The sequence below is a fragment of the Hemibagrus wyckioides genome, linkage group LG21 (genome assembly GCF_019097595.1).
Source record: "Hemibagrus wyckioides isolate EC202008001 linkage group LG21, SWU_Hwy_1.0, whole genome shotgun sequence".
Taxonomy (NCBI): domain Eukaryota; kingdom Metazoa; phylum Chordata; class Actinopteri; order Siluriformes; family Bagridae; genus Hemibagrus; species Hemibagrus wyckioides.
In genome coordinates this window covers 20,853,235-20,873,734 of record NC_080730.1, presented here as the reverse complement: position 1 = coordinate 20,873,734, position 20,500 = coordinate 20,853,235, and the positions used below count along the sequence as shown (strand labels likewise).

The 20,500-nt window shown below is 37.3% G+C and overlaps 1 protein-coding gene across 2 annotated transcripts in view; it reads left to right on the top strand.

Annotated features, from left to right (window-relative positions):
• LOC131342252 (von Willebrand factor A domain-containing protein 1-like) overlaps window positions 1-19,380 on the top strand; it is a 26,860-nt gene extending 7,480 nt beyond the window's left edge. Inside the window, exons 3-6 of one of the 2 annotated variants that reach the window (XM_058372961.1) lie at window positions 1,247-1,540; window positions 1,670-1,945; window positions 17,219-17,509; window positions 18,121-19,380. In XM_058372961.1, the coding sequence (XP_058228944.1) occupies window positions 1,247-1,540; window positions 1,670-1,945; window positions 17,219-17,509; window positions 18,121-18,131 (872 nt within the window). In that variant the 3' untranslated portion in view covers window positions 18,132-19,380. The remainder of the gene's footprint in view (window positions 1-1,246; window positions 1,541-1,669; window positions 1,946-17,218; window positions 17,510-18,120) is intronic. The other variant, XM_058372962.1, reaches the window with a different exon arrangement.
• Window positions 19,381-20,500: the final 1,120 nt, after the last annotated feature.

Sequence of the window (20,500 nt, the reverse complement as noted above, 5' to 3'; positions counted from 1 at the left end):
TGTTCAGCTTTTTCTCTGTGCTTCAGCTCTCAGGTGGAAGTGAGGAAGCAGATGTGACGGCATGTGTACTGAACATCACAGTGCTGCTAATCACACAGCTAGCCGTCTCTGCAGGAAAGCCGTGTGCTAATGTTAGCAGATGGTGCACTGAGCTGAACAAACACGCACCTCACAACACACTGCTTCCCTCTAACTAACGCAAAGAAGTTTCTTAATAATGCTGTGTCAGATCTCTTCAGCTTCCTCCTGCCGTGAGAAGTGAGAACTCTTTCAACACCACTTTCTCTCAGCAGCCACCAAACCTCACAAATTCTGGAGAGTCATTCTGCTCCAAAAATAAAATGTGTTCTTTCTTTCTTTCTTTCTTTCTTTCTTTCTTTCTTTCTTTCTTTCTTTCTTTCTTTCTTTCTTTCTTTCTTTCTTTCTTCTTCTTCTTCTTCTTCTATTATTATTGAGGCAGGTACCAGGATAACCTTAAACTCACCTATTAAGCTAGAAATTATGACAGCATGCTAGCTAACAGCCAGGTAGCATTAGCTGAGAGAAATAAAACAACAGCACAACATCTTCATCAGCAGGCAGGTGTGAAGATGAGGTAGAACATCAGAAGACATACATGTGACATTCATGAAAGAACAACCGTCTGTGCTAAACGCTAGCATGCTAGCAGGCACCAGGGCGGGTGTAGGTTTAGCGAGCACATGGTCACATGACCTCTAATGAGATCCATGGCTCATTGAAATCTCTGAGGTTAAATCCTGCATGAGCGAAGGACTATTTCGGTGAAAACTTCAGCACAGATTTAATTTATATTTCCATCGTCTCACAGCTGAAGTGTCCTCAGATTCTGCCTGCAGTGTGTATAAAAGATACTGTTCCACATGTTACCCGTGTGATCACATCTGGCCAGATCACATCTGCTCACCTTCATTAAATGTCCTGCAGCTGCTGGACGTCTCTGAGACAATTCTGAGAAATTTTGCTCTTTCTGTTTTAGTTCCTAAAGTTTGGAGGTCTGCTGATGAGATTCTGTGTGTGACTGCAGTTCAAATGAAAAGATCTAATCTAATCGTATGGAGTGAGTGAAGATGTTTAGCCGTGTGTCCAGCAGACCGAGCGTTTCTGACTCCTCATGTGTTGGTGATGTGTCTGATCTCAGCCGCCAGCTTTCACACGTCCAATCTGTTATCACTAACTTTATCCACAATATTCATTAAACATTATGCCTTTTATTTCCTCTGGTCAGCGCTGATCTGCGGTGAGTGTCTGCACGTGCGTGACGTGACTTCCCATAGTGCCGTGCTGCACTGGCGGCCCGTTCTGATCGAAGGATCTGGGTGGTATGAGCTGCAATACGGAGAGATGGAGTGGAGCTTCATCCCCCAACGAAAACTCATACTGTCATCTGATGACACCAGGACTGTCCTCACTGACCTGGAGCCTGACACACACTACAGTGTGCTGCTCACCGCACACACACCACACACACCACACACACCTCACAGCAAATCGCTCAGCACCAGTTTCACCACTCTGCCAGGTGAGGAGGCGTTTCTGCTGATCTGCACTTCCTGTGTGTGTCATTAAGCTTCAATCTGCTTCTCAGTGCCGTGGTTGTGATGGTTGTTGTTGTTGTTGTTGTGGTTGTGTGCTCTTCTCTGGTGTGTAGATGTGTTGGGTCCTACTACGGTGCTGGTGTCAGATTCTGCTCCGGACCGGCTGCGTGTGAGCTGGGCCCCGGTTCGGTCAGGACGGGTGGAGTGGTACCATGTGGAGTTCGGGCCTATTCCCAGTGGAGACGTACGCACTGTAATGTTACCTGCGTCACAGAACAGCGTCCTGCTCACACACCTCCAACCGGACACACACTACCTCATCACCATCAGCGCCCTGCACTCCTCTGGCCACCATGGGGCCATCTCCATTAAAGCCTGCACTCAGGAGGGTGAGAGAGAGAGCACAATGTAGCCACACTGAAACCTTGTGTTGTGATTGTGTTAGGAGAGGAGAGGAGAGGAAATAGATAAGAAGAGGGGTGGAGGAGAGGAAAGGGGAGGAGGGAAGAGGAGAGGGGAGGAGGAGAGGAAAGAGATAAGGAGAGAAGAGGGGAGGAGAAGAGGGGAGGAGAGGAACAGAGGAAAGAGATAAGGAGAGCGGAGGGGAGGGGAGGAGAAGAGGAAAGGGGAGGAGGAGAGGAGCAGAGGAAAGAGATGAGGAGAGGAGGAGAGGGGAGGAGAAGAGGAAAGGGGAGGAGGAGAGGAGAGGAGGAAAGAGATTAGGGGAGGGGAGGAGCAGAGGAAAGAGATTAGGAGAGGGGAGGGGAGGAGGAGAGGAAAGGAGACCTCAGAGTAGAGTAGAGGGTTGAGGTTTGAAGATTGCAGGTCCTCCACAGCTTCCTGTGATTACTCAGTAATGTTTAACTGCACAGTTACTGCTGCATTCTGCTTAAACACACCACACAGTTATTAAACACACCACACTGTTATTAAACACACCACACTGTTATTAAACACACCACACTGTTATTAAACACACCACACTGTTATTAAACACTGTTATTAAACACACCACACTGTTATTAAACACACCACACTGTTATTAAACACACCACACTGTTATTAAACACACCACACTGTTAATAAACACACCACACAGTTATTAAACACACCACACTGTTATTAAACACACCACACTGTTATTAAACACACCACACTGTTATTAAACACACCACACTGTTATTAAACACACCACACTGTTATTAAACACACCACACTGTTATTAAACACACCACACTGTTATTAAACACACCACACAGTTATTAAACACAGTTATTAAACACACCACACCGTTATTAAACACACCACACTGTTATTAAACACACCACACTGTTAATAAACACACCACACTGTTATTAAACACACCACACTGTTATTAAACACACCACACTGTTAATAAACACACCACACAGTTATTAAACACAGTTATTAAACACACCACACCGTTATTAAACACACCACACTGTTAATAAACACACCACACTGTTATTAAACACACCACACAGTTATTAAACACACCACACTGTTAATAAACACACCACACTGTTATTAAACACACCACACTGTTATTAAACACACCACACTGTTATTAAACACACCACACTGTTAATAAACACACCACACTGTTAATAAACACACCACACTGTTATTAAACACAGTTATTAAACACACCACACTGTTATTAAACACACCACACTGTTATTAAACACAGTTATTAAACACACCACACTGTTATTAAACACACCACACTGTTAATAAACACACCACACAGTTATTAAACACAGTTATTAAACACACCACACTGTTATTAAACACACCACACTGTTAATAAACACACCACACAGTTATTAAACACAGTTATTAAACACACCACACTGTTATTAAACACACCACACTGTTATTAAACACAGTTATTAAACACACCACACTGTTATTAAACACACCACACTGTTAATAAACACACCACACAGTTATTAAACACAGTTATTAAACACACCACACTGTTATTAAACACACCACACTGTTAATAAACACACCACACAGTTATTAAACACAGTTATTAAACACACCACACCGTTATTAAACACACCACACTGTTATTAAACACACCACACTGTTAATAAACACACCACACTGTTATTAAACACACCACACTGTTATTAAACACACCACACTGTTAATAAACACACCACACAGTTATTAAACACAGTTATTAAACACACCACACCGTTATTAAACACACCACACTGTTAATAAACACACCACACTGTTATTAAACACACCACACTGTTATTAAACACACCACACTGTTAATAAACACACCACACTGTTATTAAACACACCACACTGTTATTAAACACACCACACTGTTATTAAACACACCACACTGTTAATAAACACACCACACAGTTATTAAACACAGTTATTAAACACACCACACTGTTATTAAACACACCACACTGTTAATAAACACACCACACAGTTATTAAACACAGTTATTAAACACACCACACTGTTATTAAACACACCACACTGTTATTAAACACAGTTATTAAACACACCACACCGTTATTAAACACACCACACTGTTAATAAACACACCACACAGTTATTAAACACAGTTATTAAACACACCACACTGTTATTAAACACACCACACTGTTATTAAACACACCACACTGTTATTAAACACACCACACTGTTATTAAACACAGTTATTAAACACACCACACTGTTATTAAACACACCACACTGTTATTAAACACACCACACTGTTAATAAACACACCACACTGTTATTAAACACACCACACTGTTATTAAACACACCACACCGTTATTAAACACACCACACTGTTATTAAACACACCACACTGTTATTAAACACACCACACTGTTATTAAACACAGTTATTAAACACACCACACTGTTATTAAACACACCACACTGTTATTAAACACACCACACTGTTATTAAACAGTTATTAAACACACCACACAGTTATTAAACACACCACACAGTTATTAAACACAGTTATTAAACACACCACACTGTTATTAAACACACCACACTGTTAATAAACACACCACACTGTTATTAAACACACCACACTGTTATTAAACACAGTTATTAAACACACCACACTGTTAATAAACACACCACACTGTTATTAAACACACCACACTGTTATTAAACACACCACACTGTTATTAAACACACCACACTGTTATTAAACACACCACACTGTTATTAAACACACCACACAGTTATTAAACACACCACACTGTTATTAAACACACCACACTGTTATTAAACACACCACACTGTTATTAAACACACCACACTGTTATTAAACACAGTTATTAAACACACCACACTGTTATTAAACACACCACACTGTTATTAAACACACCACACTGTTAATAAACACACCACACTGTTATTAAACACACCACACTGTTATTAAACACAGTTATTAAACACACCACACAGTTATTAAACACAGTTATTAAACACACCACACTGTTAATAAACACAGTTATTAAACACACCACACTGTTATTAAACACACCACACTGTTATTAAACACAGTTATTAAACACACCACACTGTTATTAAACACACCACACTGTTAATAAACACACCACACTGTTAATAAACACACCACACTGTTAATAAACACAGTTATTAAACACACCACACTGTTATTAAACACACCACACTGTTATTAAACACAGTTATTAAACACACCACACAGTTATTAAACACAGTTATTAAACACACCACACTGTTATTAAACACTGTTATTAAACACACCACACTGTTATTAAACACACCACACTGTTATTAAACACACCACACTGTTATTAAACACACCACACTGTTATTAAACACACCACACTGTTAATAAACACACCACACTGTTATTAAACACACCACACTGTTATTAAACACACCACACCGTTATTAAACACACCACACTGTTATTAAACACACCACACTGTTATTAAACACACCACACAGTTATTAAACACAGTTATTAAACACACCACACTGTTATTAAACACACCACACTGTTATTAAACACAGTTATTAAACACACCACACAGTTATTAAACACACCACACTGTTATTAAACACACCACACTGTTATTAAACACACCACACTGTTATTAAACACAGTTATTAAACACACCACACTGTTATTAAACACACCACACTGTTAATAAACACACCACACTGTTATTAAACACAGTTATTAAACACACCACACTGTTATTAAACACACCACACTGTTATTAAACACACCACACTGTTATTAAACACACCACACAGTTATTAAACACAGTTATTAAACACACCACACTGTTATTAAACACACCACACTGTTATTAAACACACCACACTGTTATTAAACACACCACACTGTTAATAAACACACCACACTGTTATTAAACACACCACACTGTTATTAAACACACCACACTGTTAATAAACACACCACACAGTTATTAAACACAGTTATTAAACACACCACACTGTTATTAAACACACCACACTGTTAATAAACACACCACACAGTTATTAAACACAGTTATTAAACACACCACACCGTTATTAAACACACCACACTGTTATTAAACACACCACACAGTTATTAAACACACCACACCGTTATTAAACACACCACACTGTTAATAAACACACCACACAGTTATTAAACACAGTTATTAAACACAGTTATTAAACACACCACACTGTTATTAAACACACCACACTGTTATTAAACACACCACACTGTTATTAAACACAGTTATTAAACACACCACACTGTTATTAAACACACCACACTGTTATTAAACACACCACACTGTTATTAAACACACCACACTGTTATTAAACACACCACACCGTTATTAAACACACCACACTGTTATTAAACACAGTTATTAAACACACCACACTGTTATTAAACACAGTTATTAAACACACCACACCGTTATTAAACACACCACACTGTTATTAAACACAGTTATTAAACACACCACACTGTTATTAAACACACCACACTGTTATTAAACACACCACACTGTTATTAAACACACCACACTGTTATTAAACACACCACACTGTTATTAAACACAGTTATTAAACACACCACACTGTTATTAAACACACCACACTGTTATTAAACACACCACACTGTTATTAAACACACCACACTGTTATTAAACACAGTTATTAAACACACCACACTGTTATTAAACACACCACACTGTTATTAAACACACCACACTGTTATTAAACACACCACACTGTTAATAAACACACCACACTGTTATTAAACACACCACACTGTTAATAAACAGACCACACAGTTATTAAACACACCACACTGTTAATAAACACACCACACTGTTAATAAACACACCACACTGTTAATAAACACACCACACAGTTATTAAACACACCACACTGTTATTAAACACAGTTATTAAACACACCACACTGTTATTAAACACACCACACTGTTATTAAACACACCACACTGTTATTAAACACACCACACTGTTATTAAACACACCACACTGTTATTAAACACAGTTATTAAACACACCACACTGTTATTAAACACACCACACTGTTATTAAACACACCACACTGTTATTAAACACACCACACTGTTAATAAACACACCACACTGTTATTAAACACACCACACTGTTAATAAACACACCACACTGTTATTAAACACAGTTATTAAACACACCACACTGTTAATAAACACACCACACTGTTATTAAACACACCACACTGTTATTAAACACACCACACTGTTATTAAACACACCACACTGTTATTAAACACAGTTATTAAACACACCACACTGTTATTAAACACACCACACTGTTATTAAACACAGTTATTAAACACACCACACTGTTATTAAACACACCACACTGTTATTAAACACAGTTATTAAACACACCACACTGTTATTAAACACAGTTATTAAACACACCACACTGTTATTAAACACACCACACTGTTATTAAACACACCACACTGTTATTAAACACAGTTATTAAACACACCACACTGTTATTAAACACACCACACTGTTATTAAACACAGTTATTAAACACACCACACTGTTATTAAACACAGTTATTAAACACACCACACTGTTATTAAACACACCACACTGTTATTAAACACACCACACTGTTAATAAACACACCACACTGTTATTAAACACACCACACTGTTAATAAACACACCACACTGTTAATAAACACACCACACTGTTAATAAACACAGTTATTAAACACACCACACTGTTATTAAACACACCACACTGTTATTAAACACAGTTATTAAACACACCACACAGTTATTAAACACAGTTATTAAACACACCACACTGTTATTAAACACACCACACTGTTATTAAACACAGTTATTAAACACACCACACAGTTATTAAACACAGTTATTAAACACACCACACTGTTATTAAACACAGTTATTAAACACACCACACTGTTATTAAACACACCACACTGTTAATAAACACACCACACTGTTATTAAACACACCACACTGTTATTAAACACACCACACAGTTATTAAACACAGTTATTAAACACACCACACTGTTATTAAACACACCACACTGTTAATAAACACACCACACAGTTATTAAACACACCACACTGTTATTAAACACACCACACTGTTATTAAACACACCACACTGTTAATAAACACACCACACTGTTATTAAACACACCACACAGTTATTAAACACACCACACTGTTATTAAACACACCACACTGTTATTAAACACACCACACTGTTAATAAACACACCACACTGTTATTAAACACACCACACTGTTATTAAACACACCACACTGTTATTAAACACACCACACTGTTATTAAACACACCACACAGTTATTAAACACACCACACTGTTATTAAACACACCACACTGTTATTAAACACACCACACTGTTATTAAACACACCACACTGTTATTAAACACACCACACTGTTATTAAACACACCACACTGTTAATAAACACACCACACTGTTATTAAACACACCACACTGTTATTAAACACACCACACTGTTATTAAACACACCACACTGTTATTAAACACACCACACTGTTAATAAACACACCACACTGTTATTAAACACTGTTATTAAACACACCACACTGTTATTAAACACACCACACTGTTAATAAACACACCACACTGTTATTAAACACAGTTATTAAACACACCACACTGTTATTAAACACACCACACTGTTATTAAACACACCACACTGTTATTAAACACACCACACTGTTATTAAACACACCACACCGTTATTAAACACACCACACTGTTAATAAACACACCACACTGTTATTAAACACACCACACTGTTATTAAACACACCACACTGTTATTAAACACACCACACCGTTATTAAACACACCACACTGTTATTAAACACACCACACTGTTATTAAACACACCACACTGTTATTAAACACACCACACTGTTATTAAACACACCACACTGTTATTAAACACACCACACTGTTATTAAACACACCACACTGTTATTAAACACACCACACTGTTATTAAACACACCACACTGTTATTAAACACAGTTATTAAACACACCACACAGTTATTAAACACACCACACTGTTATTAAACACACCACACTGTTATTAAACACACCACACTGTTATTAAACACAGTTATTAAACACACCACACTGTTATTAAACACACCACACTGTTATTAAACACACCACACAGTTATTAAACACACCACACTGTTATTAAACACACCACACTGTTATTAAACACACCACACTGTTAATAAACACACCACACTGTTATTAAACACACCACACTGTTATTAAACACACCACACTGTTAATAAACACACCACACTGTTATTAAACACAGTTATTAAACACACCACACTGTTATTAAACACACCACACTGTTATTAAACACACCACACTGTTAATAAACACACCACACTGTTATTAAACACACCACACTGTTATTAAACACACCACACTGTTATTAAACACACCACACTGTTAATAAACACACCACACTGTTATTAAACACAGTTATTAAACACACCACACTGTTATTAAACACACCACACTGTTATTAAACACACCACACTGTTATTAAACACACCACACTGTTATTAAACACACCACACTGTTATTAAACACACCACACTGTTATTAAACACACCACACTGTTATTAAACACAGTTATTAAACACACCACACTGTTATTAAACACACCACACTGTTATTAAACACACCACACTGTTATTAAACACACCACACTGTTATTAAACACACCACACTGTTATTAAACACACCACACTGTTATTAAACACACCACACTGTTATTAAACACACCACACTGTTATTAAACACACCACACTGTTATTAAACACACCACACTGTTATTAAACACACCACACTGTTATTAAACACAGTTATTAAACACACCACACTGTTATTAAACACACCACACTGTTATTAAACACACCACACTGTTATTAAACACACCACACAGTTATTAAACACACCACACTGTTATTAAACACAGTTATTAAACACACCACACTGTTATTAAACACACCACACTGTTATTAAACACAGTTATTAAACACACCACACTGTTATTAAACACACCACACTGTTATTAAACACACCACACTGTTATTAAACACACCACACTGTTATTAAACACACCACACTGTTATTAAACACACCACACTGTTATTAAACACACCACACTGTTATTAAACACACCACACTGTTATTAAACACACCACACTGTTATTAAACACACCACACTGTTATTAAACACACCACACTGTTATTAAACACACCACACTGTTATTAAACACACCACACTGTTATTAAACACACCACACTGTTATTAAACACACCACACTGTTATTAAACACACCACACTGTTATTAAACACACCACACTGTTAATAAACACACCACACTGTTATTAAACACACCACACTGTTATTAAACACACCACACTGTTATTAAACACACCACACAGTTATTAAACACACCACACTGTTATTAAACACACCACACTGTTATTAAACACACCACACTGTTATTAAACACACCACACTGTTATTAAACACACCACACTGTTAATAAACACACCACACTGTTATTAAACACACCACACTGTTATTAAACACACCACACTGTTAATAAACACACCACACTGTTATTAAACACACCACACTGTTAATAAACACACCACACTGTTATTAAACACACCACACTGTTATTAAACACACCACACTGTTATTAAACACACCACACTGTTATTAAACACACCACACTGTTAATAAACACACCACACTGTTATTAAACACACCACACTGTTATTAAACACACCACACTGTTATTAAACACAGTTATTAAACACACCACACTGTTAATAAACACACCACACTGTTAATAAACACACCACACTGTTATTAAACACACCACACTGTTATTAAACACACCACACAGTTATTAAACACACCACACAGTTATTAAACACACCACACCGTTATTAAACACACCACACTGTTAATAAACACACCACACTGTTATTAAACACACCACACTGTTATTAAACACACCACACTGTTATTAAACACCGTTATTAAACACACCACACTGTTATTAAACACACCACACTGTTAATAAACACACCACACTGTTATTAAACACACCACACTGTTATTAAACACACCACACTGTTATTAAACACACCACACTGTTAATAAACACACCACACTGTTATTAAACACACCACACTGTTATTAAACACACCACACTGTTAATAAACACACCACACTGTTATTAAACACAGTTATTAAACACACCACACTGTTATTAAACACAGTTATTAAACACACCACACTGTTAATAAACACACCACACTGTTATTAAACACACCACACTGTTATTAAACACAGTTATTAAACACACCACACTGTTATTAAACACACCACACTGTTAATAAACACACCACACTGTTATTAAACACACCACACTGTTATTAAACACACCACACTGTTATTAAACACACCACACTGTTATTAAACACACCACACTGTTAATAAACACACCACACTGTTAATAAACACACCACACTGTTAATAAACACACCACACTGTTATTAAACACACCACACTGTTATTAAACACACCACACAGTTATTAAACACACCACACTGTTATTAAACACACCACACTGTTATTAAACACACCACACTGTTATTAAACACACCACACTGTTAATAAACACACCACACTGTTAATAAACACACCACACTGTTATTAAACACACCACACTGTTAATAAACACACCACACTGTTATTAAACACACCACACTGTTATTAAACACACCACACAGTTATTAAACACACCACACCGTTAATAAACACAGTTATTAAACACACCACACTGTTAATAAACACAGTTATTAAACACACCACACTGTTAATAAACACAGTTATTAAACACACCACACTGTTATTAAACACAGTTATTAAACACACCACACTGTTAATAAACACAGTTATTAAACACACCACACTGTTATTAAACACTGTTAATAAACACACCACACTGTTATTAAACACAGTTATTAAACACACCACACTGTTATTAAACACAGTTATTAAACACACCACACTGTTAATAAACACAGTTATTAAACACACCACACTGTTAATAAACACAGTTATTAAACACACCACACTGTTATTAAACACTGTTAATAAACACACCACACTGTTATTAAACACAGTTATTAAACACACCACACTGTTATTAAACACACCACACTGTTATTAAACACACCACACCGTTAATAAACACACCACACTGTTATTAAACACAGTTATTAAACACACCACACTGTTAATAAACACACCACACTGTTATTAAACACACCACACCGTTATTAAACACACCACACTGTTAATAAACACACCACACTGTTATTAAACACACCACACTGTTAATAAACACACCACACTGTTATTAAACACACCACACTGTTATTAAACACACCACACTGTTATTAAACACACCACACCGTTATTAAACACACCACACTGTTATTAAACACACCACACTGTTAATAAACACACCACACAGTTATTAAACACACCACACTGTTATTAAACACACCACACTGTTATTAAACACACCACACTGTTATTAAACACAGTTATTAAACACACCACACTGTTATTAAACACACCACACTGTTAATAAACACACCACACAGTTATTAAACACAGTTATTAAACACACCACACCGTTATTAAACACACCACACTGTTATTAAACACACCACACTGTTAATAAACACACCACACTGTTATTAAACACAGTTATTAAACACACCACACTGTTATTAAACACACCACACTGTTATTAAACACACCACACTGTTAATAAACACACCACACTGTTATTAAACACACCACACTGTTATTAAACACACCACACTGTTATTAAACACACCACACTGTTAATAAACACACCACACTGTTATTAAACACACCACACTGTTAATAAACACACCACACTGTTAATAAACACACCACACTGTTATTAAACACACCACACTGTTATTAAACACACCACACTGTTAATAAACACACCACACTGTTATTAAACACACCACACTGTTATTAAACACACCACACTGTTATTAAACACACCACACTGTTATTAAACACACCACACTGTTATTAAACACACCACACTGTTATTAAACACACCACACTGTTATTAAACACACCACACTGTTATTAAACACAGTTATTAAACACACCACACTGTTATTAAACACACCACACTGTTATTAAACACACCACACTGTTATTAAACACACCACACTGTTATTAAACACAGTTATTAAACACACCACACTGTTATTAAACACACCACACTGTTATTAAACACACCACACTGTTATTAAACACACCACACTGTTATTAAACACACCACACTGTTATTAAACACACCACACTGTTATTAAACACAGTTATTAAACACACCACACTGTTATTAAACACACCACACTGTTATTAAACACACCACACTGTTATTAAACACACCACACTGTTATTAAACACACCACACTGTTATTAAACACAGTTATTAAACACACCACACTGTTATTAAACACACCACACTGTTATTAAACACACCACACTGTTATTAAACACAGTTATTAAACACACCACACTGTTATTAAACACACCACACTGTTATTAAACACACCACACTGTTATTAAACACAGTTATTAAACACACCACACTGTTATTAAACACACCACACTGTTATTAAACACACCACACTGTTATTAAACACACCACACTGTTATTAAACACAGTTATTAAACACACCACACTGTTATTAAACACACCACACTGTTATTAAACACACCACACTGTTATTAAACACAGTTATTAAACACACCACACTGTTATTAAACACACCACACTGTTATTAAACACACCACACTGTTATTAAACACACCACACTGTTATTAAACACACCACACTGTTATTAAACACACCACACTGTTATTAAACACACCACACTGTTATTAAACACACCACACTGTTATTAAACACACCACACTGTTATTAAACACACCACACTGTTATTAAACACACCACACTGTTATTAAACACACCACACTGTTATTAAACACACCACACTGTTATTAAACACACCACACTGTTATTAAACACACCACACTGTTATTAAACACACCACACAGTTATTAAACACACCACACTGTTATTAAACACACCACACTGTTATTAAACACACCACACTGTTATTAAACACACCACACAGTTAATAAACACACCACACTGTTATTAAACACACCACACTGTTATTAAACACACCACACTGTTATTAAACACACCACACTGTTATTAAACACAGTTATTAAACACACCACACTGTTATTAAACACACCACACTGTTATTAAACACACCACACTGTTATTAAACACACCACACTGTTATTAAACACTGTTATTAAACACACCACACTGTTATTAAACACACCACACTGTTATTAAACACACCACACTGTTATTAAACACACCACACTGTTAATAAACACACCACACTGTTATTAAACACACCACACAGTTATTAAACACACCACACTGTTATTAAACACACCACACTGTTATTAAACACACCACACTGTTATTAAACACACCACACTGTTATTAAACACACCACACTGTTATTAAACACACCACACTGTTATTAAACACACCACACTGTTATTAAACACACCACACTGTTATTAAACACACCACACTGTTAATAAACACACCACACTGTTATTAAACACACCACACTGTTATTAAACACACCACACTGTTATTAAACACACCACACTGTTATTAAACACACCACACTGTTATTAAACACACCACACTGTTATTAAACACACCACACTGTTATTAAACACACCACACTGTTATTAAACACACCACACTGTTAATAAACACACCACACTGTTATTAAACACACCACACTGTTAATAAACACACCACACTGTTATTAAACACACCACACTGTTATTAAACACACCACACTGTTATTAAACACACCACACTGTTATTAAACACACCACACTGTTATTAAACACACCACACTGTTATTAAACACACCACACTGTTATTAAACACACCACACTGTTATTAAACACACCACACTGTTATTAAACACACCACACTGTTAATAAACACACCACACTGTTATTAAACACACCACACTGTTATTAAACACACCACACTGTTATTAAACACACCACACTGTTATTAAACACACCACACTGTTATTAAACACACCACACTGTTATTAAACACACCACACTGTTATTAAACACACCACACCGTTATTAAACACACCACACTGTTATTAAACACACCACACTGTTATTAAACACACCACACTGTTAATAAACACACCACACTGTTATTAAACACACCACACTGTTATTAAACACACCACACTGTTAATAAACACACCACACTGTTATTAAACACACCACACTGTTATTAAACACACCACACTGTTAATAAACACACCACACTGTTATTAAACACACCACACTGTTATTAAACACACCACACTGTTATTAAACACACCACACTGTTATTAAACACACCACACTGTTATTAAACACACCACACTGTTAATAAACACACCACACTGTTATTAAACACACCACACTGTTAATAAACACACCACACTGTTATTAAACACACCACACTGTTATTAAACACACCACACTGTTATTAAACACACCACACTGTTAATAAACACACCACACTGTTATTAAACACACCACACTGTTATTAAACACAGTTATTAAACACACCACACTGTTATTAAACACACCACACTGTTATTAAACACACCACACTGTTAATAAACACACCACACTGTTATTAAACACACCACACTGTTATTAAACACACCACACTGTTATTAAACACACCACACTGTTATTAAACACACCACACTGTTATTAAACACACCACACTGTTATTAAACACAGTTATTAAACACACCACACTGTTATTAAACACACCACACTGTTATTAAACACACCACACTGTTATTAAACACACCACACTGTTATTAAACACACCACACTGTTATTAAACACACCACACTGTTATTAAACACACCACACTGTTATTAAACACACCACACTGTTATTAAACACACCACACTGTTATTAAACACACCACACTGTTAATAAACACACCACACTGTTATTAAACACAGTTATTAAACACACCACACTGTTATTAAACACACCACACTGTTATTAAACACACCACACTGTTATTAAACACACCACACAGTTATTAAACACAGTTATTAAACACACCACACTGTTATTAAACACACCACACTGTTATTAAACACACCACACTGTTATTAAACACAGTTATTAAACACACCACACTGTTATTAAACACACCACACTGTTATTAAACACACCACACTGTTATTAAACACACCACACTGTTAATAAACACACCACACTGTTATTAAACACACCACACTGTTAATAAACACACCACACTGTTAATAAACACACCACACTGTTATTAAACACACCACACTGTTATTAAACACACCACACTGTTATTAAACACACCACACTGTTAATAAACACACCACACTGTTATTAAACACACCACACTGTTATTAAACACACCACACTGTTATTAAACACACCACACTGTTATTAAACACACCACACTGTTATTAAACACACCACACTGTTATTAAACACACCACACTGTTATTAAACACACTGTTATTAAACACACCACACTGTTATTAAACACACCACACTGTTATTAAACACACCACACTGTTATTAAACACACCACACTGTTTCTTATTAAACTGCAGCTTTAACCTGTAATACACCGCCTCCATGTTCTTCACCTGATCAGCATGGTGGAGGTTATCACTGTTGAAGTTTGTGACTCTGTGGTTTGTTCAGTTCTTGCAGCAATACACGACCTCCATCTGACCCCCATCGGCTTCAACTCCGTGAAAGTGGACTGGAAGACTCCGGAGCAAGCGGTGGGGCTTCAGGGTTACTGGGTGAAGTGGGAGACGGCGGAACGCTATCCATCTTCATCCTCTTCATCGTCATCATCACGTTACCTGCCTGCTCAGTCACTGTCCACCATACTGACTCACCTGACCCCAACGACCCGAGTGTGTGTGGCTCCGGTGTACAGGACGGCACGTGGAGAGGGGCAGTGCTGCACCACACACACCTACACAGGTACAGAACAGAGAGAGACAGAGAGAGACCTGATTACTCAGATCAGTATCCGTGAGTGTGGTCAGTAAATACGAGCAAATGAGCTGACAGGAAGTTTGTGAGCCTCAGTGTTTGTACAAAAGCTTTAATGTGTAAGAGTTTCACTGCCTGTTCATGTGACTGCTCCACATTTACACAGTTCCTGAGAGGTTCTCTTGTTCCTCACGCTCTCACCTGTACACACGCTGTGCTCCGCCCTCGGCCTCCTCACGCTCTCACCTGTACACACGCTGTGCTCCGCCCTCGGCCTCCTCACGCTCTCTATTAACAAACACACTGATGAAATGCTGTGAAGGTGTTAATGAGGTCGACGCGGTCAGCGTGTCAGCAGGGCCAGGCTGTACTTGCTATTGTTTAGCACTCTGCTTGGAATCGATCATTAATCACGAAATATAAAAATATCCACATGGTTATCAGTATCCATGCAGCCCTGAAGAATACATGTCTTTACTTTTAGCTGCCTGCTGCCTCGCTCACACACACTGGTCCTTTACGCTAATGAAGGACTGTTTCATTCTAATTGCCATTTTCTTTGTCTAACACACCGCACATCTGTCTCATCTCTCTGACAGCTGCTTCGTGAAAAGAGAGAAGCTTCCAGACTCCAGAGGAAGAAGCGTGACTGGCTTTTGGTGTGCTGTGGAGGAGAAAAAACCCCATTACAATTCCCTCAGAAACACTGTCGAGAGGGTTCCTGTTAGCTAACTGGCTACATTAGCAGTACATGTTATGAACAATTTCTAAGTCTGACTAAAAATCTTCTGGTTAGCTTGGTGCTCAGCGTTAGAGTTGAAGAGTTGAAAACTATTTTAAAAATCTCTCTGAAATTCTGACCACTAGCTCTGGCTAGTTAAATAGCTTGCATTATGAACATTTTAAATTTGACTCACACTTCCTGTCAGATTAGCTCATGCTAGCTAGCTGCCTAGCATCAGGGCTTAAGGTTTTATTCATTTCACTTTACATTCCTCAGACATCTGGAGAGGTTTTCTTATATTAGCCAGCTAGCTAGTTAGTGCAGATGAATAACTGTAATGAATGTCTTAGCAGTACAGGTAATGGAGTAACGCTGCATCATGCAATAATATAACATCTGCCTTGACATTGTTTTCATTTCTGTTTAAAGCGCACAGCATCAACATTCAGAGCTACAGATTTACAGAGCGTAAAAACACATCTCTGTGATATTATTAAACTGGTGTAATGGGAGTGAAGTCTGGTGTCCAGGGTCAGCCTGCTGGGGTGGGGTGGGGTGGGGGGTCATACCAAAGGAGACAAAAATCTTTATTTCACATGTGACGCTGTGATCTGAATAAAGCCTTCTGGATCAAAAGAGGTGAGGGATGAGGACCAGTCAGAGGTGTGAGAGGTCAAAGGTGAAGGAGCAAACTAATGAGAGGAAATGAATCATCTCCACAGCTCTAGCTTCAGATTCTCTCTCTCTCTCTCTTACACACACACACGCCCGAAATGGCGGATTGATTGCAGCGCCGCTTTGCACACACTGCCACCTAGTGGCTGCTACACAGTTACACAAAACGCAAAACGTTGCACGCTGTGATGGAAAGAGAAGGAAGTTTTATTTTTCATCCAAAAATCCAAGCAGAATGACCTGAAAAATGACCAAACAGATCCAAAGACCAAGAAGTGTTTTTAATAGTGCTATATGGATGATTTGTTAGAGAGGTGCAGGTATCAAATCTACACTGCCCTTTTATAATGGAGACTCCAGCTGCCTGCCTCATAGCAGGGTCATGTGCACTGCAGATGCAGATGTTAGTTGAGATGAAGAAGCAGGTTTCTGTGGAATAAACATCTGGAGGATAAAACACATTGCTTTGTGTCTCTCATTTTGTTCTAAAGGTGTACAGACATTTGCTCTCTGCTGTATGTAGAACATCTCACTTACACAACTCACACTTTACACAACTCACACTTTACATACCTCACACTTTACACAACTCACACTTTACATACCTCACACTTTACACAACTCACACTTTACATACCTCACACTTTACACAACTCACACTTTACACAACTCACACTTTACACACCTCACACTTTACACACCTCACACTGTACACACCTCACACTTTACACACCTCACACTTTACACAACTCACACTTTACACACCTCACAGTTTACACAACTCACACTTTACACAGCTCACACTTTACACACCTCACACTTTATGCACCTCACACTTTACATACCTCACACTTTATGCACCTCACACTTTACATACCTCACACTTTACACAACTCACACTTTACATACCTCACACGTTACACACTTTACACAACTCACACTTTACACAGCTCATACTTTACACAACTCATGCTTTACACACCTCACACTTTACACAACTCACACTTTACACAACTCACACTTTACATACCTCACACTTTACATACCTCACACTTTACACAACTCACACTTTACATACCTCACACTTTACACAACTCACACTTTACATACCTCACACTTTACATACCTCACACTTTACACAACTCACACTTTACATACCTCACACTTTACACAACTCACACTTTACATACCTCACACTTTACACAACTCACACTTTACATACCTCACACTTTACATACCTCACACTTTACACACCTCACACTTTACACACCTCACACTTTACACACCTCACACTGTACACACCTCACACTTTACACACCTCACACTTTACACAACTCACACTTTACACACCTCACACTTTACACAACTCACACTTTACACAGCTCACACTTTACACACCTCACACTTTATGCACCTCACACTTTACATACCTCACACTTTACACAACTCACACTTTACATACCTCACACGTTACACACTTTACACAACTCACACTTTACACAGCTCATACTTTACACACCTCATACTTTACACAACTCATGCTTTACACACCTCACACTTTACACACCTCACACGTTACA